Here is a 25,355-nt window from a genome sequence, read left to right as displayed (position 1 = left end):
TCTGTTGCTTCGGTATTTTCAGTGCTGTGGTGGAAAGTTACGGATCGGATTCAATTGTGTGGATGTGAGTGTTAGGGTGGGTTAGGTGAGTTAGGGTTAGGGCTTGGGTTAGGTATGTATGCGATTGTGTGGACATGAGGGTTAGGGCGGATTTAGGTGAGTTAGGGTTAGGGAGCAGATGAGGTGAGTGTGCGATAGTGACGGACCTTAGGGTTAGGGTTTGGGTTAAGATAAGTGGATAGTTAGTGGTGTGTGCATAGTTTAGTGTAGGGTTAGGTGTCACATTTTAGATGTATGTGTGTGGATTTCTGTTTGTTTGGTGTGCTTGTGTTGTGTGTATGTGTTTTGGATCAGCAATTTTTTTCCTTAGGAAAAAAATCTTTGATCTGACAGTTTGAGATTGTAAGCTTTCGCTTACATAAGGTCGATCAATCAGTGTTCGCTTTTTTAAACATTCGCTGATCTAATATAGACCCATATTTTAGTCCTTTGATGAAAAATCAGATCTCTGCAGTACCTAGAAAGAAAAGGAAAATATATATTTTTATAGTACTTATACTTCCCTTATCCAATAATATCACCATATTGAACTAAACTTTTAACTATACTGAAGCACTTATTTAACTTTATGTTAGTAAAATAAAACATTTGTATCTTGTTAGACAAAGTCAAAAGAATCTTCCCTGGCATCCTGTACGAAGCTACCATATTCATCTTTGGATTCAAATTCACTTGACAAAGTTCAAGGCTTCTTGCACATCAACAAAAAAATCATTCCCATGGGAAAACTAAAAATGGACTGGATATAACATCTTATCCTTCAAGTTTTTAAACATAGCCGCGGTGATGCAGCAGTAGCATTGTTGCCTCACAGCAAGAGGTTCCCCCGTTCGATTCTCAGCTAGAGTGTCTTCTGTGTGGAGTCTGCATGTCCTCCCCACCCATGGTCGAGTGGCCTTTGAGAGACATGCATGAATGGGCGTGCCTTCTTTGAAGGTTGGGAGTCGAGCTGGCACCTCAGCACTGTAAAAATCTACTGCCAATCATTAGCGGACCGGAGTTTTGCTGTGGCGACCCCTAACCGGGAAAAGCCGAAAGAAGAAGAACAACAACCCTTCAAGTTTTTAAGCATATATTCTCAAATGTCCTCCAAAAGTTGGGCAGATTATCTACATGTATGAAAAGAAAGGCCATTGTAGAAAAAAAAAATTCTTATTAAGCAAAATTTACTGAACTTTCAAAGTAGTCAACATTTGTTATATCAGTATCAAACTCATAACAAAATATCATACTTGCACCTATGGTTATGGCCTAGAAATGTAATATGTTTCTATGATTCCTATACAAATTAGCTTGTGACCAGTCCATGTCACCAGCTCCCCCTTCATAGAAGTCATACATCTATCCCTTTTCCTCTTTTTTTAGAGCTCCTATTACACACAAATTCTTTCTCCATGCACTGTTCTCTTCTTCATCTAAATGGAAATCAGTGAATTAATTAACCACTTTTTTAGGATCTTATTCCTTTATCGGAGTGTGAAAATGGCATCTGCACAGATCTGGTGTATCGCATGAACTTTATTACCACTAATAAACATTCTGTTCCTGAGTACCTCCAGTTAGCTACTGACCTTCTGGATTTCATTCAGGATTTTCTCTAATAAAACCTCTACAGCTTCATTAAAATCAGATATAGACCAGCTTTCTGCAAGACCAGCTGCCTCCATCTCCTCATCAGCCATGTGGTTGTCTAATGCCCCCACAATGATGGCAGCCCTGAACAAAATTGCTTGTACTTCTGTGTAACTCTTGCATTTAATCTCATTGCACTTATTAAATAAGTTACCAGTTAAGATATCAGATTATTGTATTATGTTAGGGAGTAGGTTTATTGCCCCATTTTAAGGAAGTGAACAAGAATTATGCAATTCACCATGAAGTATCATAAGACCTCAGACATTGAATTAGTTGTTCAAGTCTTCTTCTAAGAAAGTTTTCAACTGTAGAACAATGCATAAAAGCTATTAACTTTACTTTAATAAACTAATTAAATGTGCTGCAAGTTCGGATCAGACTATTTACTGATGAAGCCTGCAGATTGCCTTACTTAATGACACTATGTTAACAATAGAAAACCTACAGTGCAATAACAGCATTAACATTATTACGGGTACAGGGGTGGGGAGATAACACTACTCACCAGGGAATACTTCTCAAAGTACTGCACTGTACTGGCACCAACTTTACTGTGGGGATTAGGTGTGGGGTAACCAGTAGACAACTGGGAATACTTGAAATGCCATGATGGCATTGTTGTTACTAAGGGGATTGGGGAAGTGGGGAGGAAACATTGGATACCAGGGAGGGAGTGCGGTACCAGCACTGGCATCATAACAGGGATCAGAGGGTGGGAGGAGACACTAGACACCAGGGATAATCTTCTAAAGTGCTGTACCTACAGACACATCATAATGGGGATTGGGTAGGAGGAATACATTAGACACCAGGGATGATTTTCTAATTTTCTAAAGAACTTTATCATCATAGACATTATAATGGGGATCAGGGGTGGGGGGTAGGTTATCTAGAAACCAAAAATGATTTTCTAATGAGCTGTTCTATCACAGAGGTTGTAACAAGGATTGGGGGGGTACACTAGACCACCACACCCTAATACACAATGCACAACCAAAGCAGTAACAAATTACATACGATGTGTTCATATACAGTTTTCAAGTTCACTAACCTATTTAGACATACATAAGTAGGTATTATCTTGCTTACAAGACTTTTACATTCTCACTGTCTAATTAGCCTCACCATCTTCTTAAATAGCAAAGGACCTCAATAAATTCTAAATTCTAGAATTAACTGTTCCAGACCTACAGCATTTGCTGTCACTGAACTTACTACAAGGAAATACCCTGATGGATGAGAGGAAGCACATAATAGGACATTTTCAAGCCTATCTTCAAAATCCATCTTTTTTTATTGTTATCCCATCTCTTTCTGAGATTTCTGCCAGATGGATTCTTGAGGTTGTCTGCTTTTTCTGATAGTATTTCATCATTATATGGATTGCTCCAGTCATCTGCCACCCTTTCTGTGAACAACATAATTCTTTTCATCTCTGCTTGCCAGCGTTATACTTTTTGTTTTCATATTGCATTCTCTTGCTCTTATATATGTATTTGTTAAAAGATAGTAGCTACTCGAACTGTTAATTGCCTTGAAGTGCATAAAATGTGCTTTTAGTCACCCACCCACTTTTTCCCAGGTTATAAATGATTAATTACTTTATTTTTCATTTGTATGGCTTTTGGTTCAGATGGTGCACCATTTATGTTACCCATCTCTAAACTACTTCTGTCTAGTGTATGTTCTTGCTTCCATGAGGTCTCTAGAGCAGCAAAAATACTCTAAATGTAGTCTCAATAAAGTGACAATAACAACATCTTGTTTTGCACTGGTGATACCTTTTTTTTCAATGCGCTTCAAAGTTCTGTTAGGCTTTCTTGCTGTTCTCCTGCATTTTCTGCATATATTAGATCATCTGGTACAATTATCCAAGCTCCCTTTTAAGATTTTACTGTTGCCACTGCAGCTTCTACAGTTATATACTGTTCCACTGTATTTTTGTTTGCAGTGTGCATTTCATCAGATTTTCTGATTTATACCATTCATCCAGACTTGCCAAGTACTTTATTATCTTTTATTCATCTTCTCAACCATCATCCCTACTGTCTGCATGTGTGTAAGCCACAAAAATGCATATTTCCCCTTCCAGACTTGCTATGACATCACCTGTGCAGGCACTGAAAAGAAAAGGTTTTAGACTTGAGTCCCATGATACAGCACTGTTAATTCTTCATTTATCTTAGTAGAGTACATTTGTTACTTCTCTCTCAATCCTGTTTGCTGTCCCAATATTTAATTGAGACTATTATCTCAGAACACATTTGAAAGCTATTTAATTTACTCACCGATATTTTGTGAAGTATTATATCAAGTGTCAAACAAAGTTTTAAGTAGGCCATATATTTGCCCCATTCTTCTGGACTACCATTCTAAGAAATCTTGTGTTTTTGATGTGCATTTCCTCATGCTGTCTTAGGTTCTGTCTCACAAATACTTCCTGACATTTCATGTTTTGAAAATTAATTCCAAGATTTTGCTTACAGCTGAGAACAGATTGACAAGTGAATAATTTCTAACCTTTGTCTTGCATCCATTCCACTGCTAATCATATTGAATGTTTTCTAATCAGGAAATAATTCAAAGCAAATCATGATGACTGATATCACAGGAAAAAAAAACAATGCCCATCATTGTAAATGATACCTTGGTACGTCAGAATGTTTCAGCAGGTCCTGAGACTGAATGAGTACTTTAAGTGCACAGCAGTTCTGTTCTGTCAATGTATTGTGTTTATGTTTCCAAATGCAACTTGTATATCTTGATAATTTGCTAATAGTCTGTACTATTTACCTGTTTGGTTAGTGATTTCTCCCTTGGAACAGGATATGCAGTCAAAACAACAGAAGGGTTGTCCTTGCCGTGAAACCTTTTGATATCCAGGACGACAACTTTCAGTGCAGACAGAGTCTGGTACCTGTGGAAAATACAGAATATATGCTGTTCATCAGTGATAATTGGTAAATAATCACATAAAAACGTAACTCTTTATTCCATGTAAAGAAAATAGAAAATTCTGAAATTATTTTCAGTATGGCTTCATATCCTTAGTGTCTGCTAAGGAAAATCTTTTGCATAGTAGCACTAAAGACAGCATGAGCAAAAATGTACTTCACCAGTCTTCCAGTGTATGAAACAAAATATAGAAGTTGATTTGTTAAACCAAATTAAGAACGTGAGTGAATTACTGAATGGTGCAGTAGGGAAGAAACTATTTTATTTATTTATTTGCCTTTGTTTACCGGGATGGTCCAGCTGGGCCAGAAGTGCCCATTTCCACTGGATTCCCGGGGAGAAAAACTCCACATATAAGACATTTCACATACAATACAGAATTTACATTAATAAAGACAGTTAGTAGATATTACTGGCAGCTTATACAATTGGTGAAAAAAAGAGTACATAAGTAATCATTCTCAAATCAAAGATATTATACAAGCAATACAGCGTATATACATGAGAACATTTCATATGAGTAGTTATTAGCTAGCAAAATGTATATAGGTCACTTCATGCAGTGGGTGCAAAGCAGATATAGGAATTAATTAGAGACTAGGTACTTAAACTTTTCACACGTTTAGGAGGTGTAATAGCTGAGTGATAGGCTATATGAGTCCTGTTGCAGGAATCAGCAAAGCTGGTGGATATTGTTGCAGATATAAGTGGTGGTATGATATTAAGGTAGGCTGTGAGAGTACCTGAATGTCTCGCCTGGTTCAATGGTAGGTCTGTAAGGGTTAGGAAGAGAAGGAAGTAGACAGGAGGGATCAATGGTCGGGATCAACTAGGATTTACAGATGGGATGGAACTCTATTCCATCACTGGAACTTTAACATATACAGAATATTTCATTCAGTTTACCAATGGAAGAACACCTGCGGAACAACTAGTTCCATTACTTAAGGCTTTCTTTAAAGTAGTAGATATTCCTATAGGTCTGTTTTATCTATATCTCATTACTTCACTGACCCTTTTACTCCCTACAGGCTTCACAGACACCTCACAAAAATAAAGCAAATTTGTCCAGTCTTACATCTCCTCCAATAGTGCCCAAAGTAAGTTTCAGTTCTTCATAACACATTTACAGATTGCTCTTTGGCAGTCCACTGGCAATACTAAATGGTTGTTATTAATATAGGCCACAAGGTAAATTTCACCTCCTGCACTCTTCTCATCTAAGGAGTCTATTTTGCCCCCTGCATTCAGCACTAGGTACTCAAAGAGCAGCATGAAGCATGCATCTGTAGGGCAACAGTGCATTTTCCACATACGTGCAAACCAGGATGTAGCTGCATGCCTTAATATAATAAAGTGGATTCTGGGAAATGCTCATAATAATTAGAAAAGTTCAGAGCATTCATGAGAAAGAATATTCTAATTATGTCATCCACAAAAGAAAATTTAAAATTCAAAATTTCTAGTTTTAAATACTAAGTATTTTATTTTAATGCGAAGTATATGATGTTGTCAGCATACTGAACGGTGATACTGGCAATATCTGAAAACAACATTTCAGTCATTGTATTATTGTTGTTTTACCTTTAAACAAAAGAAGTCTGTGTACCTCACTCTAGTTGCACAACAGCTTTACTATTGCTGGGCATTTAGAGAGCTGTTTATTTTAGTCCTACACTGCCATATAACCTGAAAGTAGACTGGTTATCTTGCAAGGCTGCCACTCCAATGGAAAATTAGTAGTATAACCCATGAAAATAACATAACTTTTAAGAAGATAAAGCTGGTAGAATGTAGCATCCCATGCAGTCATATGATATGTCACCAGATGGTGGTATATTACAGAGTAATGATTTACCTGATGTACGTGATAATTCATTCAGACTATTCTGATTCAGTTTATATACAGTACCTGTTTACTAAAATAATCTGTGTGTGCTGATTTATTAGGTTCATTGTTACAACCACAACTCATGATAGCAGAGGAAACACCAAACACTGTACAAGACTTAAAGATGTGATAGACACCTATTGCATGTAACAGAATAGTATGACATACTTGTAAAGGATGTGTACTCAAAATTAAGAAAGGTAGTGAGCAGTTACATGTTACAGGAGCCATGGGAAATTAGACATAACTGCAGATTTTAAATTCAGGCTAGAAAAATATTATTCTTATAGTAGAACTGGGTGTGATGCCCATTCACTGGCCCAGCAATCAAGGAGCTTCAATCCTCACCACTAACACCAGTGAGGGGTGTCCACATTGGGAAGGATAACAAATACATACACAGTAAAGTACAATTGTCCTTAAGAGTACACAGAGATCACAGTTAGTCTGGGGCTGGTTTCTTCCTTTCTCTCCAGATCCCCAATAAGACTCCCTACTGGCACAGCTATAGGGTCCAGATAGCAGCCTAGTGGTCAAGCTAAAACCTCCATCACTCTCTCAGTCCAGCCAGTGCTTTGTGTCCCTGCCCAAGTAGCTGACACACACACACACACACACACACACACACACACACACACACACACACACACACACACACACACACACACACTTTGAGATATGAGTTATATACAAACACACAGACACTTCAGGGGAAGGCTGGCACAAGTTCTCTAGCTATGCCCCTTCTGCCCAGACTATACGGTAGTACCACTTGCCACCAACCACTAATATCAGCTACTAATAAGGCCCTTATCAAAGGGTGTCCAATTATTACTGTTATTAATTATTAGTAAGTGTGACCAGAACTTTTTAAGGCTTATTGGAGTGGCTTGGCCAGTATCACTATATACATGCAATGTACTCTAGAGCTTAAATTATCTCTACACAAAACAGCCACAGTTGAAAGGTTTAAAAATATTTAATAATAAATAATAAAAACACAAGACAATACTTCTTACTACACAGTGCTAGTCAAGAGTTCAGAGATCACAGGAAAATGCTTAAAATAACACAGTAGAATAGCTCTGACATCAATACAGAAAAACAGCTAGTCTAATCTTCCTATTTCCTATCTATTTCTAAGAGAGAGACACTAAAGTCTAAGATCCTACTTACATACAGAGCACAGGCAGAGTGCTGGTGAGTTGGATGTTCTCAAGACAAATGCAAAATGTTCTATCTCTCTCTGTCTCAGAGAAAGTCTTTTAAATTGATAATACATCCTGCTGACTCATTTTAATTTACATCATTCTTAACAATTCTCTGGTTCCCAGGCTGACAGAAATGCATTTAAAGCTGATTTAAAAAAAATAAAGGGGGTTATAATATTTTATATAGGGATATCCTTTTTTTGGACACCTTGATGGTTTCATAAAAGAATAGAAAGGGTGAGACAGGAAAGATTGAAAAAGAGGAGAAAAACAAAGATGAGAACACACGAGGAAACTATCAAGAAGACCTGTGCTGGTGAAGTGGGAAAGGATGGGCACCATGTTTTTGTTGGGGGATAGAACCCCCCCCCCATTTTTCAAATGGTTTTATATGAAAAGGTAGAGTGGGTGGGGAATATATAAGAAGGCGTATGAAAAAGGATAAGGGAAGAAGGGCTTAGAAAGTGTCAGGAGTCTCAGTCCACAGATCCTCAAACATGTCCATATGGTGTTGCAATGGAGGACCCTGATGTTCAGAACAGAGGCCTGTGTTGATGTGGCGGTTGACATCAACTGGGAGAATGTGTCTTTAACCCTCTGAAGAAATGATTTAACTGGCTAAATTCTTCTGTCTACTTCCTCCACCAGTCCTCTACCAAGCTCCAAAGCCCCCTTTCAGTGAGGAGACAAAACAGAAAATGCACAATAAATCCATGCATCATATTAACATGCCATTTCACATACTATTGAAATATTACAGTAAAATCTTTATTGAAGTAAAACTTGTGTACAAAAAGTGCTTATGAATGCAAATAGAGTAGTCATTTGGGAAGTGTTTGTGTACTTGTGAAGAATGACCTAAATAATGCTTATACATACTTCAGATTAATTCATACAACAGGTGCTTCTGACTACTTGAAGTGGAGTGTGTATCTCTGAAGTTCTGTGCACACAATGCCCTCAATACAGCACTAAAATACCCTTTTTAATTATTAAAACTAATCAGTTAAAAACAGAGTAATGCCATTTATAATTACATATTTGAAACATTAGCTTGAACTGTAATGGTTTCATTGCATTTCTTTTATCTGCAAAGCTATAAAAATATTTTCCTTATGACCTACACAGAAAACAGTTGTAAAAAGAGTACAGCAGTTATACATGGACATATTTTTATAGTAATATAATAATTTCAAAACATTTTTTATGCTTCTTATGTATACTCTAAACTAGTAAGACAGAATTCCCTTTAATGTCAATTATACTTAGCAGACAATATCAGCAGCCTTTCTACTCTTCTGTGTTGTTGCTGCTGATTATAGTCAGTCTCCTTCTCAGTTGTAATTAAAAGAAAGAAGGCAATTGTTGTTTACCTGTATTTGCAATTATTATATATGTGTGTATGCATTCCTGTCAAAGCAAGAACTCCTTTTTGTTTTTTATTTCTCTAGCATATGCATAGCTAAATGAATTTATATAATACTATGCCGATATTCCCTACCATACAAGAGAATAATAAATGTATTATATGTGTGTGGAATGTTGTTTTAAAAATACTATGCTGTGCATGTAATACTGGGTTCAGTTTTAACTTATTTACACAGAAATGTAGCAATTCATATACATTTGCAATTAATTTGCTGTACAAATGTGTCTGATTTGATAGGTAATGTAGAAGTAAAACAACATTTTTCAGTAAAGTTTGTGGTGGTCATTCACAATGCACAGCAGCCCCCATACAGCTCCCCCAACCATCACTCTAACTACGATGTGGTGCCTGAAACTTCAGCCATATTGTACACACAGGTAGAAATACTTTTGAACAAACAACTGTGTGAAGCAACCGTTTTAGTTAAATTTTATGGCCAACACAAACATGGCTTCACGTAATGTAACATTATGTCATTTTATACAATATTAATACATTTTAACGTGTAATTGTAATTTTATTTTTTCTGTTTATAAATCCATTAACAAATACTTCTTGTAACCCAGTGCATGATTTACAGAGCACATATACAGAACACGGCACATTTGAATATGTTATGAAAGCTTTTTATTTCCATTGCATTTCATAATAACATTACAAGTAATATTATCAGGTACACAGATTTTTCTTAGTAAATACCTCTAGTTATGCCAACTTGTTAGACTTTTTATATTTAATATGACTAAATGAAATAGTGAGTGTTAAGAAAATTACATTTTTTTAACTTACTATAGAACTCTGGCCTTCTCGCCACTACTTGGTCTGCACACTTGAAGCTGGCCAGTCCTAAGCTTCTGTAAATCATCAAACCAGTGACAACACTGATGATCAAGGTTGACAGGTAATCACCAAGCTCCTGCCAAATATCTATTTTTTTCCATGTACTACAGTAGATGTCTTGATCTTTTCCCAGTAAGAATCACTCAAAGTTGACTTGTTTCCTTGTCAGACCAACTTGGAGCACAGCCACATGCCTTTACAGGTGATGTAATCATTGAAATGCCAGAAAGACAATGAGGAAATTATGGTCAAAGATATATCAATTATGGTTAGTCAAGGTTAGAACTACTCCCTGTGATGTGTGGCATCACCTTAACCAAATCATATTTACTAGCAGGGGCATTACAATAGCTGTTGATATTATTGGCAAATTTGGTTTAATCACAGCTGCTTTGTCACATACACTTGTGTTTTTTTTTTTTAAGGGAAGCCAATTACCTTTCCATTCTATGCTTGATTAAAATATTAATATATGATTAATAATTGATATTGCTAATGCTCATTGGTAAAAGTTATTTTGTTGCATCAAAACACTTTTATGTCTCATGTAGTACAGCAGAATTTTTCTTTTAAGTTTTCTTATTTCGGGAGGATAAATAAGTTTTCCTTTTTGGGGAGGATAAATGTCATTATGTGTGTTATTTTTAAGTATTAGGAATCTTTGATTTGTTTGCAGTGCTAGGGTGTGACACATAACATTGAACGGGCAGGGAGTACACTTCAGATTGCTGCAGACTTGACATTCAGATGACTCCATTTTTTTTTTTTTTTACTGCATTCTGATTTTGTTTAGTCTAGGGCCATTTCCACAGTCCCATGGCAAGCTTGTCTTCCTGGTCTTAAAGGTAAAGGTGAAACTACATATTGAATTTAATAAAAATTATTTCAATGATAATTTATGCAATAACAAATGAAAAGAATAAAAATTGCAGTCTGTCTTTTCACTGAAAATTGCCAGTTTCAGGAGGAATTAGTAGGGACCAAGCAAGATGTTGAACCAAAATCAGGGATATACCTGAAATAAGGGGGAGTTGAGAGGTCTTAAGGCAAATCATTTTGGCTGCCGAAGGAGTTGGTGAGAATTTCAACAAACATCGTTAGTTTCCATATTAACTACTGACTTATTAATTGCAGCATTTGTAGAACATCCTTACTTATGCAACCCTTCCCATATTTCCTCTCTCTGCTGCAGGTTACGATGATGCCAATGAGCCCCATGCACATCACTCACCACTGGCACCTCCCCTTTGGTGCAGTTCTGATGAGTGATATGGCTTAGATTGCATCAATGGAGTGGGTTCTGACATCTCCTAGGTGTGTAGCCCAGATCGCTCACATGCTGTCTCCCAACTGTCACTGCAGCTGGAGATACAGAAGTGGTTGACAATGTTATCGTGTCTCTCCTGGAACACATAACAAGTGTCCTCAACTGGTGGGCTTCTGTCATCTGGTGACCCAGACTCACCTCAGCCAACTGATGGGCCACAATGACATCCTTCTGGGCTGGTCAGTAGCCAATATACTATATATGCCCCAGCCAAGGGTACCTCATTATACCTGAAATCACCCCTTGTGTATTTGCCCAGCCTCTGTTTTAAACTGTACGGCTCGTATCTCCCATCATAGTGTGTGCACACCAGTTTCTGTTTGTACTGTTTTATAATTGTTTGTGTGCCCCTGCTACCTACCCTGTTCCACCTTTCCTCTCCTCATTTCTTATCACCCTTTCTCCCTATATGTGTGTGTGTGTGTGTGTGTGTGTGTGTGTGTGTGTGTATATATGGTTCCCCTTCAGAAGACTGAAACATCATAAGCTCGAAATTCATAAGCCTGAAACCAAAAGCCTGAAAACTCAAAAGCCTGAAACCCAAAAGCCTGAAAACACACAAAATACATATACTGACTTTAAACAACATAAACCATATTACTTTGCAGTAAGTATAAGCTGTGCCCCCCACACACCCTGATACTTAAGTATATCAACTCCGAAATTGGACTTCACTACACAAAAGTGCAATCTTGGAGTTGATATATTTAAGTAGCAGGGGGTGTGAGGGGTGCAGGGGGGCTTGCCCCCCTGTGCATACTTGGTGACAGCTGCTATGCTTTATTTTGTATGTGTTTCTGTGTGTCTTTGTACTGGCATATTAGCATTATTTGTATTCTGTGTGCTTTCAGTCTTTTGAGTTTTCAGGCTTTTGAATTTTCAGGCTTATGAATTTCGAACTTATGATGTTTCAGTCTTCTGAAGGGGAACCATATACATATATATTTCGATCAAAGAAAGTAGACCCATATATATATATATATATGTATATATATATATATATATATATATATATATATATATATATATATATATATATATATATATATACATATATATATTAAATAGGATATCTACCTCCACAAAAAAGTGCTTTTCTTTCCTTTATGTTCTCCTTTGTACTTTTGCTTGCTATATTCTCTGTTTCATACTGTTCTGTGCTCCTCTTCCCTGGAAACATTAAGTGTTCAGGTAATGGGATACCAGACAGTGGGTATTTACACTATGCTGTTCAGTTGCCAGCTTTAGTTAATTGTACTAAATTGTTGAAACTGACATGGTTGAGACCACATAATCGAAAATTCAGTTTGTTGATCATTTTGACTGAGATCATGGTACATTGGAGGATGGGGAATGGACACTTCCCCCATTGTACTGCAATCTCAGAGTTAGCATATATAACTATCAGGAGGTGTGGGGCCGCAGGGGAGCTTCCCCTACAAAACATTGTTTTGTTTTGTTTGCATGTGTTATTGGGTTGTTCAAGTTGATCAACAAACTAATTTGTTGATCAATAAGTCTCGACCATGTCAGTTTTGACAATTTAGTCTGTTGATGAACTGAACTATATCTCTATTATCACTACAAGACAAGTGGCAACAGCTTGCTCCATCATGCACTATCTTGAACTTCCTGTTGTCACATAGTTTCAGAAGGTTCAGGCTAGTCAGGGCATGGCCTCCCCACTGTTGTACATCTCTTCTGCACTGTGTTGATTTATGACTTTATAGCATTGCTCCCATTTCTACCTCAGAGCATAGAAGGCTACTCTGACTTCTGGAGGCCCAGGGAGAAAAGCTCCAAAAGATACAATACATAAGAAAAAAATTAGCACACAATAAAGTAAAAATTCAAAATACAGAGAGTAGCAATAACAAATTCAGACACATTGAATCACAGTTCAGAACACATACATGACTTTTTAAGGATAAAAACATGTAGTAACCATCTATCGCATGTGGTAATTGTTACTGGCAACAGGTAATGGTTGCTGAGTATATAATAAATAGGTTCTAGTTCTATAGAATAAATATCAACAGTAGTGACAATCTTTGAGGTATGATCAGAATAACAGTCTTGCCAGGAACTGGTATCACATAACAGTATCCTCATTACAATGCATTGTTATGTATTAACCTGGGGAGTAACAAGAGCATTGCCGTTTGTTTGAATAGTGGGTTTTCAGGAGTTTTTTAAATTGTGTAGTAGAGCTATTAGAAGTTATATAGCTAGGTAGTGTATTCCAGATTCTTACAATAGTACAACCAAAGAGAGACTTACCAGCATCATTCTTATATTTGATGACATTTACAAGGTTCTGGTTACTAGATCTTAAGGGTCTAGTAGTAGTATAGGGTTGAAGAAGATGCTGGAGTGCAGGGGTTTTATCAGGAAGGTAGTATAACTTTTGTGCTACTGACAGTTGACTGAGTAGCAGTAGTTGAGGAAACTTAAGCCAGTTAAGCTGCTTAAGGGATAGACAGTGATGGGACCTATATGAGGCTTCAGTAGTGAACTTGGCAATCTTTTTATAACAAGATTCCATCTTGTTTAACTCAGCCTGGCAGAGATTAGTCAAGATTGGGGAGGCATAGAGGAGGATGGATAAGAGATAAGTCCTTGCTGTTGCTGTTTTGGTATGTCTAGTGAAAAACTGTTTGCTCCTGTAGAAGAGCCCAAGCTTTTTATTTACTTTCTTAATGGTTTGAGCTATGTGGATGTCAAATCTCAGGCTGTTGTCAGTTTCTACACCTAGCAGTTTAGTGTGTGTGGTTGGAGTGATTTGGATATTATCTTTGGATATTATCTTTGGAACCTATGCTAAAATTATTGTCTAGACCTACCTGGGCTGAAAAGAATACATTTTTTTTGAGATTAAGAATAAATCTGGTGTTAGTAAACCATGTTTTGGCTAAAGTAAAGTTGTTTTGGGTTAGGGTATGCAGTTCTTTTATTGTGGGGGGAGCACGTATGAGAGTGGTGTCATCAGCATATTGTACCACTGAGGCAGTGAGTGTGGAGGAAGAGACCTGATTGGTGAAAAGACAGAACAGCAATGGGCCAAGGATGAAGCCTTGAGGGACTCCTAAGGTTACTGGTAGCAGAGGGGACAACTGGTTTAGTCACAGGACTGCTTGTTGATGGCCTGATAAGTAGCTGTTGAACCAAAAGATAGAGGAGGGGCTAAGACGGATAGAGTTTGGAGAAGCATATTGTGGTTAACCATGTCAAAAGCTTTTGATAAGTCTAAGAATATGGACGATATGAATAGGTCTTTGTTTCTGTAGTGGTTCACTATGTTAGTAAAATACAGTAGTGCTGTGGTGGTGCTATGGGAGGGTCTTAACCCATGCTGTGCTTTAGATAGCAGGTTATTTTGGAGGTACTGCATTAGATGAGTATGAACAACTCTTTCTAATATTTTAGATAAGGGTGATAGAATAATGATTGGGCAGTAGTTAGTGAGTAATAAAGAGTTACCTTCTTTGTGTAGTGGTATAATATGTGATGTTTTCCATAAGGTTGGTACCTTGCACTCTGATAGAGACCTATTGATGAGAATAGCAACAGGATAGGCTATAGCTACAGCAGCTATCTGAAGGAAATCTGCTGCCAGGTTATCAGCAGTCAGAGTGGTCAGTTTAAGTTTGCGACAGAGTTTTGAAATAACCTTGGAGGACACAGGGTGTAGGGAAAAGTTGGAAGCATTGTTTTGTATGTCAGGGTGGGTTTGGGTAGTTGTCAGTATGGGGCTAGTAGCATTATTTTGGGCATTGGCAAGGGTTTGAACAGTATCAGTGGAGTATTTATTGAATTGTGTGGGAATGTTATCATGGTCGTTTACTATCACAGGGGTTGGAGTTGTGGATTTTCCTGGCTAAAGTATAGTATTAATTGTGGCCCAGAATCTTTAAGGGTTGTGAACATATTTTTCTTGCATGTTTTTGTAGTAGTTAGTTTTGTCAAGTATAATTTGTTTTTTTGGCTTTGTTACAGAGTTCTAAGTAGATTTGTCTCATAGTAATGGTTTTGTTTTTGTGGAATTGTATCCAAGCCTTATCTCTCCCCCGGATTCTCAAAAGCTTGCACAGAGTGCATGATCAGTGCAGGAATTCAAGCAGGCAATATGTCTGCAGTGCGATCCAGGAACAGCCTGCAGGGGCGTGCACGAGAGCTCCTGCACTAATCCTGCACAGATGAAGCCCTTGTATGCAAATCACCCCATTTGCAGGAGAAACCCATGCAAATGAGGTGATTTTGTGATCCAGGAAGCTTGCGACTGTTCGTTTAGGACTAGTGCAATCAGCAGAAATGTACTCGGTTAGTAACCGAGTACATTTCTGCAAAATCCAAAATGGAGCTATGACAGCTCCAAATAAAGGCTGCATATCATGTAGTAAGCATGCCAATAGCCAAGTATAAGGCCACTGGCATTGCAAACAATACAAAAAATAAAAAAAAAAATCAACTTTTATTTTTTTAGCAGATCGCGGATGTGTAAGTGTAGGGCAGCTGCGCGCAAACGGGATCGAGGGGAAAATAACAAAATGAACTTAAGTTAACCATTCTAACTAAAATCAGTATTCTGCCATGCAAGTCAATGGCAGGCAGAAGACAACCTGGCCAGTGAGTAGTGATTGCTAAAGGGGGAGGCTCAGTGTGAGACATGTAACTATGCATTAGCAGCGATCCTATGCAAATGAGGGGAAGGATAGTGAATCCCAGTTGTCCCCAGCATGTGAGTCAGGTCCCAACAGTGTAAGAGTAGGAATAGCTTGGTGCAAGCCTAGGAGGTAGGGGACATCATGGGGATGTGTGTCAGGCATACTGTAAGCAGATTGGAGTCCTGTGGCTTGGGTTTGCTCCTAGCTTAGCACAGCTAAGCTAGGGTGTGTGTCTAAACCTGCCTAGCACTCTTTACAAAGCATAAGCAGGTATGCGCGCCGTGCACCAGGTTTTACAGGAAGAAAAAATAAGTTAAACCAGGAAATAGCAGCACTGTGCACATTTGAGCACTCTGTTTGTGCGGCATGCACACAGGCTTAAACAGGGAGGCAATGGGAAGGGAAAACAGCAGTAGGAAGGTAATCAAGGAGAACTAGCTTAGCTGGCAGGTGAAATGTATCAGAATCAGAAAATTACACAGGCAACAAACCAGCCCAGCCCAGAACACAACTATAAACTAACCAAACACCTTCCTCTCTGTTTTTTCCCAAACTCTACACCACCGGTGTATACAAGCGGGGAAATTTTAACAAACAAACCTACAAAATGAGAAGGGCTGCAGCAGGCAACATAGAACAACATGTGCAAGAGGCTGAGAGTTGTGAGGATGTGAATGCTGCCGAACAACCCACAGTGAGGAGACGGAGAAGAGTGTACAGACCCAGGGTAACCTACCTGGGGCTACATGAGCTGGAGATAGTGGAACGCTATAGGGTGGACAGAGACCTCCTACATCAAATTGTTGAGCTGTGCTGGCCACACCTGACACACCAAACTGACCGAGGGGAACCCATCCCATTGGATACCAAGGTATGTGTAGGCCTAGGTATACTAGCCACAGGTACCTCCCAAAGCACAACTGGGGATATCATGGGGATCTCACGGGCATCAGCATCCAGAGTATTCCACCAGTCCCTGGATGCCATGTCAGCACATGCCAGTGAGCACGTGTATTTCCTCAACACCCATGAGGTGTTGACCAGCAATATGTGTCTCGTCCACCAAATAGCAGAATACCCTGGGGTAGTGGGTGATATAGACTGCACACACATATGCATCAAATCACCACCTGGTGAGCAGGGTAGCACCTACATTAACCGCAGGGACATTCCCTCCATCAACTGCCAGATTGTATGTGATGCCCAGGGCATTATAATGAATGTGTGTGCTACCTGCCCTGGGAGCTATGACGATTCCCACATATGGCGTCTGACGCAACTGTACCAGAGATTTGCCAATGGGGAGATCCCCTATGGTCACCTAGTGGGGGATGCTGGGTACACACTGGAGCCGTTGCTGATGACAGCCATCAGAAATGCACACACACCTGAACAACAATGCCATAATGAGGCACACACACAGGCCAGACATATAATAGAGCATGTGTTTGGGATGCTCAGGTCACGGTTCCAGTGTCTGGACACATCCAGTGGAGCCTTGCAGTATTCACCAGCTACATGTACCCAAATTGTTATGGTACATGCTATGCTACACAATATGATCCTGCGGAAACAGCTGCAGCAGGAACAGCATGGGGCAGGGCCACACAGTCCCCCACCAATGCCAAGGCCTGCACAGGCACAGAGTGACCCGGAGGAGGAACAACCTGAGCCTGCCCCAGTAGGCAGATGGAGGCATGCCCAGTATGCCATGGCTGCAGCAAAGAGGCAACACATAGCACATGCACTGACACAGTAGGGACCCAGGGAATGACACCTCTCTCTGACATACAGTAAAAAGGATGCCAAACATGACACTACCTGTGCTCAACCATGTATAGGGAGTACTATGTGCATCTGACAAAGGCAGCCCGCCAGCAATATCCGCAAGTCTGGCACACCCTCAAGGTAAGTTAATCAACCTACCAATTGCCAAACAGAGTAGAATGTGCCATTACCTGTAGCTATGGTATGTATATGAGCATGCACGGGAACTAGGTGGCTGAATGTTATGGCAGCAGACAGTAAACACCCATAGTGGCACCATGACATCTGTAACACATACTGGAGTCAACACAGTGGCCAATACTACACAGGGTGACAAAACCCACTGCAGGAAATGTGCTGAGCGACATGTGTGTCCATATGACCCACACATGCCAGTCAGGATGGTTCACATACCCAACAACAGTCTCAGCCAGCAGGACAAGTGTAGACAAACCCAAACAGAGCCTGTGCCATGGCCCATGAATGATGGCTATGGTTAACTTCCCCCCAGGCCTACACAGACAGACCACAGCAGGGAAGGCAGTGGAATGTTAGTTCTGAAGGGTAGGAAGTCAGACAATAATATGTAGGGTAACCAATGCCACGATCTGTAGTACACTGGTATGCATCTAGTCAGCATGATAGATAGCAATACAGAATTAAATGGAGTACCTGACATACCAGTACATTCATAGCAAATGTGTACAAGTGTCACATGTGGCCCCTACATCCTACATAGTAATGTAATAACAGTCAGGTGTGCCCCCACAAACCTGTGTAGAAATGTAGTAATAGTCAGGTGTGCCACCCCATCCTACACAGTAATGTAATAACAGTTAGGTGTGCCCCCTCAATCCTGTGTAGAAATGTAGAAATAGTCAGGTGTGCCCCCTCATTCTACATAGTAATGTAATAACAGTCAGGTGTGCCCCCCCACTCCTGTGTTAAAATGTAGTAATAGTCAGGTGTGCCCCCCATCCTACATAGTAATGTAATAACAGTCAGGTGTGCCCCCCCCACTCCTGTGTAGAAATGTAGTAATAGTCAGATGTGCCCCCCCATCCTACATAGTAATGTAATAACAGTCAGGTGTGCCCCCCAATCCTGTGTAGAAATGTAGTAATAGTCATGTGTGCCCCCATCCTACATAGTAATGTAATAACAGTCAGGTGTGCTCCCCCAATCCTGTGTCAAAATTTAAATAGTCAGGTGTGCCCCCCCAATCCAGTGTAGAAATGTAGTAATAGTCAGGTGTGCCCCCCATCCTACATAGTAATGTAATAACAGTCAGGTGTGCCCCCAATCCTGTGTAGAAATGTAGAAATAGTCAGGTGTGCCCCCCCACTCCTGTGTAGAAATGTAGTAATAGTCAGGTGTGCCCCCCCATCCTACATAGTAATGTAATAACAGTCAGGTGTACCCCCAATCCTGTGTAGAAATGTAGAAATAGTCAGGTGTGCCCCCCTCCAATCCTGTGTAGAAATGTAGAAATAGTCAGGTGTGCCCCCCCCCATCCTACATAGTAATGTAATAACAGTCAGGTGTGCCCCAATCCTGTGTAGAAATGTAGAAACAGTCAGGTGTGCTCCCCTGCTATGCAGACATGTAGTAACAGTCAAAGCCAAATGATGGATGGATACCCTGCAGAGGCAGCATGCTACCTGTCGGTGTACAACACAAAGGTCAGCACTGCAGCACAAACTACCTGGACACCATCCACACATTCAGTACAGACGGCCATACTGGGCATGCTCATACACTTAGAGAAATGAAGGCAATGTCAGTCAACAACATACTGAAAGGTCACACTGAGCATGCTCACACACTTGAACACATGAAGGCCATGTCTCCAAACACCAGTGGACCAGTCATATCTGGCAGTTGCAGTTGTTATTGCAGACACTTGTCAGTATGCACCACTCATGCCTTGCACACACAGTGGATATGAATACAGATATATATGTCAGGACAACACACTATAATAAACCAAAGGTAAACGTACATAGATGTGTGGAAGAGGGTGACTGTGACAAGGAGCCATCCAGGCCTTTCCCACCCAGTACACAGCCAAAGGGCCCCAAACACATGAGGTGCAGATGTCACTCTCTGCAGATACTAGCCACCAGTATCTGTCAGCATTAGAGACTATGTGGTGCACATGCCAGCTGTGCAACATGATTGTACAAGGAAGTAGTCATCTAGCAGCTGTATACATGTACCTGTGAAACGTGATTCCGTGTGTGCCCGCATGTGGTGTGTCAAGCCCTAGATGAATGAGTTATGGCCCATGCACACACACTACCCTCCCCATAGCCCTACTATGACAAGCCTGCTGAGGTCATCCAATGTGAAATACACCTTTGGAAGAGTTGTAGCCCAGTAATCTCTGTGGTGTGTCCCATAACTGTGTACTGCTGTAGTGTAATAAGTTAGGCAGGTAGGTGTTCTAATTCCAGACATGACAAGTGTGTGACTGACTGTGTAGAGAGCAATGCTTTTTAGGATACTCACACTCCCTACAATTCATATACTTAACTTTGGCAAGGCTGCTGATGTCACCCACCTAGAAATACACCTCTGGGAAGGTTGCAGCCCAGTAATCTCTGTTGCGCGTCCTGTAACTGCATACTGCTGTAGTGTGATAAAGTAGTTAGGTAGGCGTTCTAATCCCAGACATGGCAAGAGTGTGTGTTTGTCTGACCCTGTCTGTGTAGGGAGCAATGGTTTTTAGGGTACTCACACTCCTTACAATTCATATACTTAACTTTGGCAAGGCTGCTGATGATGTCACCCACCTAGAAATACACCTCTGGAAAAGTTGTAGCCCAATAATCTCCGTATTATGTCCTGTAACTGTGTACTGCTGTAGTGTGATAAAATAGTGAGGCAGGTGTTCTAATACCAAACGTGGCAGTTGTGTGTGTGTGTCTGTCCCTGTCTGTGTAGAAAGCAATGCTTTTTAGGATACTCACAATCCTTACAATTCATATACTTAACTTTGGCAAGGCTGCTGTCACCCACCAAGAAATACACCTCTGGGAAGGTTGTAGCCCAGTAATCTCTGCAGTGCATCCTATAACTGCATACCACTGTAGTGTGATAAAGTAGCTAGGTAGGTGTTCTAATCCCAGACATGGCAAGTGTGTGCATGTGACCCTATCTGTGTAGAGAGCTATGCTTTTTCGGGTACTCACACTCCCTACAATTCATATACTCAACTTTGGCAAGGCTGTTGATGTCACCCACATAGAAATACACCTCTGGGAAGGTTGTAGCTCAGTAATCTCTCTAGCGTGTCCTATAACTGTGTACTGCTGTAGTGTGCAAAAATAGTTAGGTAGGTGTTCTAATCCCAGACATGGCAAGTGTCTGTGTGACCCTGCCTGTGTAGAGAACAATGCTTTTTAGGGTACTCACACTCCTTACAATTCATATACTCAACTTTGGGAAGGCTGATGATGTCACCCACCTAGAAATACACCTCTGTGAAGGTTGTAGCTCAACAATCTCTGTAGCACGTGCCATAACTGTGTACTGCTGTAGTGTGATTTTGAACTGTGGCAGGGTTCCATCCCCACCCATGGCAGTTCTAGATGTTTTGTGTGTGTTTCAATGTTTGTGTACTGAGCAATGCATTACAGGCTAGTCACACTCAGTACACTTTAAATGGCCTACTTTGACAATCCTGCTGATGTCATTCATTGTGAAATACACATTTGGGGAAAGAGTTCTCTAGTAATTCTCATGGTGCATCCTATAACAGCTCTATGGTTTAATGTGATATAGACCTCTGTTAGGGGTTCTATACTCACACATGTCAGTTATGGATGTTTTGTGTGTGTGTTACTGTCTGTGTAGGGAACAATGCATTTTAGGCTAGTCACACTCACTACAATTCGAATGGCCTATTTTGGCAATCCTGCTGATGTCATCCATTGTAATATACACCTTTGGGGAAAGAGTACTCCAGTAATCCCTGTGGCGTGTACTATAAGTGTGCAGTGCTATAGTGTAATAAACTAGTTAGATAGGGGTTCTACTCCTGGACATGACAGGTGTCTGTGTTTGTAACTCGTACCCTGTATGGAGGAGGGTTGGGAGTGTGTGACACCTGTGGCCAATGTGGAGTGGATTTTGCATATTTCTTATATGGTGGCCCTACTATATATCACAATGTCCACCATACAGGAATAACAGATGTGAAATAGCTGAGAGGCTGGGATGCAAAGCCATACCCATACATGTGACAGCAAGGCCAGGCAATCAGTTAGCAACCCGAGTATTACCCAGAGCACAAACTCAACCCATGTCTCATACACACACACACAGACACACACACACACAGACACACACACACACACACACACACACACACACACACACACACACACACACACACACACACACACACACACACATGCCTAGGCAACAGCCAATATGTGGGTAGTACACTGCATATTGGCCACTAATAGTAACTATGGGATGATAGCAATGGGCTACAGAGGGCATGGTACCCTGTCCATCTGTCCAATATGCACATACATGCAGACAGTGCACGTTCCCCAATGGACACCTGCAACACCTGTGGTGCCATCACATGTGACCCACAAAGATCATACCATGCCTGACAACATGCCCTGTATTGACAGATGCCACTGACACCAGGGAATGCCGTTAGCATGCTATCATTGTACATGTAGGGTAAACCTGCTGTCCATTACCAGTTCCCGCCACAGATGGGCAAGACTGGCACATCTGATGATAATCTGTGTTCACAACATGGGCAGACACCCCAGGTACAGTTCCACATGTCACTGTGCATGCATGAGGAGGTGTGCACATCCCAGACATCCATGTCATGGACTAAGGAACACATACATGGCCACTGATGCACAGCATTGGCCACACACAATATTCACCAGGTGACTGGATGGGGGATACAGTACCCACCTGTGTGGACAAATGCAGATACTACAGGCCTGAGCCACAATGCAGACCATTGTCATGTGGCCTGATGCCAAGGTATACCCATCGTCTAGCCTTGTACACCTGTCTGGCACAGTCGACCACCACACACCCATGCAGACATGGACCCATGCATGTCAGTACTGGCACCCTGTGTGTTTGTGTGTGTGTTGTATGGTGCATATGTTCACATCCACACTCCCTACAACCCCCATGGGCATACTGTAGCATGCTGTCTGATGTCAGACACCTCCCCATACCCTTTGCCCATACAACCCCCGTATGACCTGTGTGGTGCATGTGATACCTGCATAGTGATGTGTTGTGGCAATCCCACTACTGATGAGTTGTAATCCTGGCCCTGTCAAGTGTGTCAGTGTGTGCGCATCCCTGTGAGAGTGTGGCTGTGTTGATGCTGGCACCTGTTCATGTAGACAGGCATGTGTATGTCACCTTCCATTTAGCTGCCATATCCCTGTTGCAGATGTCACTCACCATCACATATATGTTCTGAGGACTCCACAACAGGCACCCCATATGGCGCATCCAATAACTGCATAGAACTGTGATAGCACTTCATAGTCATCAGGGGGTTGATACCCTGTGCTGGTAGGTGTGTGACACAAACATGCCTAAGTTTTACTCTTCCACCCCTCCCTGACTTGTCCTTGCCTCTGTCTGTCTCACCCACTCCCTCTCTGGTGGATGTGGAGACCTACACCTGCTTTGCTTAGGCAGCAGCACGTGTATTTTAAGTGATGCTCTTGATCAGCTGATGTCCTCCACACGAATTGCAGCCCTCCCCTAGCTGATTGCATGTGGAACAGCTCTGGTAACATTCCCATAGCTAATTGCATGGAAACACACTCCAATATCTAGGAACTTCATGTTGGTGTTGGCCCTTTTCATTCACTGTGAGCAAGAACTAGATATGTTGTTTGGCAAACAGCATTTCAGATGGATTGGGGATTTACCTCTAACAACATACACTGTGGAAACAGGGCAACACAAAGGAGGGGGGTGCACCTGACCTGACTACAGACTGTAAGTGCTGCTGTACTGCATTTGGAGTAATGTTGGTTTAACAGTGTGTGTGTGTGTGTGTGTGTGTGTGTGTGTGTGTGTGTGTGTGTGTGTGTGTGTGTGTGTGTGTGTGTGTGTGTGGATATGGCTGTCCTACATGTCTCAATACCTGCCATGTCAGTTCCATGTTTATGAGGACTCCCCATCTGCAGGGTCATCTGCAGACTGGGCAGTGTGTTGTGCCTTTGGTTTTATGTGTTACCCACGGATCATCTAGCTGTGGACTGTAGAAGGTAATGTGAGTATTGCAGTCTGTAGATGGTGAAAGCCATGAGAGTTACTGACTTCATATCCCTCATAGGACATATGTTGCAACAAACCCCATTACAACAGTAAATGTATGAGGTTATCACAGCAACATGTCAAAATTGGCCCTGTGTATGTGCTTCCAGCCACAACTCTGTCAACCTTTGTACATATGTCATGCATGAAGTGGTGCATATGTGCTGTACACCATAATTAGTGTCTTCATATCTGATAACAAGCCAGTGAGATATCAGACTGCTACACATGTTATGTACAGTAGAGGGTATATTTCATGACATAACCTGGACATTCTGTGGATGTTTGTACAGTACTGAGGTCTGTGTACTTATGGTGAATGTCGACAGTGTGTATATTGTTAATATGTACCCTAGCCTGTGTATAGCCTGTGGTAGATGTCATTGTTCTAGTTCCAGTCCTATCTGATGTTACATGCTGCTCCACTGTATGGTACCGTATTGGTATACATGTTTGTAGGGCCATACACACACATGTGCCATACCACAGACAGCCATCAGACCAAAGTGTGTAGCAACCCAGTATATGTAGGGTCAGTCTGTGAGTTGCACATATGAGGATGGTGATGAACAGATAGTCCATATACTGTAATATTATGCTAGCTTACCATATGTGGCTGTAGCTGTGTTCACACTGGTTATGGTTATGCACTTTCACACAGGTGTATCTTACCCTGTGCTGTGACATGCCTGTTGACCCTGCTATATATGCAGGTACATGTGCATTCCCCCATAGGAGATGTAGGCCAATGTTGACCCAGTCCACCTGTAGCCTGCACAGTGCATTGTTACATGCCTAGCAGCTTACTTTACTTACCCAGTGAGATGTCATGTGAAGATACTTGCCAGATGTACTGCTGCTGGGCCTCCTTTAACAGTCATGTATGTCAGACAGAGCAGTGGGATGCTGTACAGATGTAAATCAATATCTAGTGGGTAGTATGTGGCCATGGCACCCCTGTACCAGCGGTTAATATGTGTCAGGCCAGACGGGTGTGTGAATGCATAACCTATGGTGGCAAATGTATACCAGTCTTTATGTGTTACACCCATCTACATGGCTGTTAACATCCATATTGTCAGGCATGGTACACATATTGTGCACTAAGCGGTTATGTGTATACCTCTGGACTGTACAGTGTGTGATAGAATGTCCACATATATTGCCCAATATCTCTGCTGCAGTCCACAAAAGCATTACGTGCTAGCAGCGGTACTTTACTATGATGTCCTTCGGATGTCTGTCA

General features: G+C 41.0%; 1 protein-coding gene across 1 annotated transcript in view; it reads right to left on the bottom strand.

The window, feature by feature from the left end:
* The window catches only part of LOC122805823 (vomeronasal type-2 receptor 26-like), a 129,470-nt gene that overhangs the window by 60,964 nt on the left and 43,151 nt on the right, over window positions 1–25,355 (bottom strand). The window contains exon 2 of the mRNA XM_044076083.1: window positions 4,489–4,612. Coding sequence (XP_043932018.1) covers window positions 4,489–4,612 — 124 coding nt within the window. The remainder of the gene's footprint in view (window positions 1–4,488; window positions 4,613–25,355) is intronic.

The sequence above is a fragment of the Protopterus annectens genome, chromosome 7.part0 (genome assembly GCF_019279795.1).
Source record: "Protopterus annectens isolate FY-2018-M chromosome 7.part0, PAN1.0, whole genome shotgun sequence".
NCBI classification, from domain to species: domain Eukaryota; kingdom Metazoa; phylum Chordata; order Ceratodontiformes; family Protopteridae; genus Protopterus; species Protopterus annectens.
The sequence above is the reverse complement of the archived record's forward strand: the minus strand, read 5'-3'. Positions and strand labels throughout refer to the sequence as shown.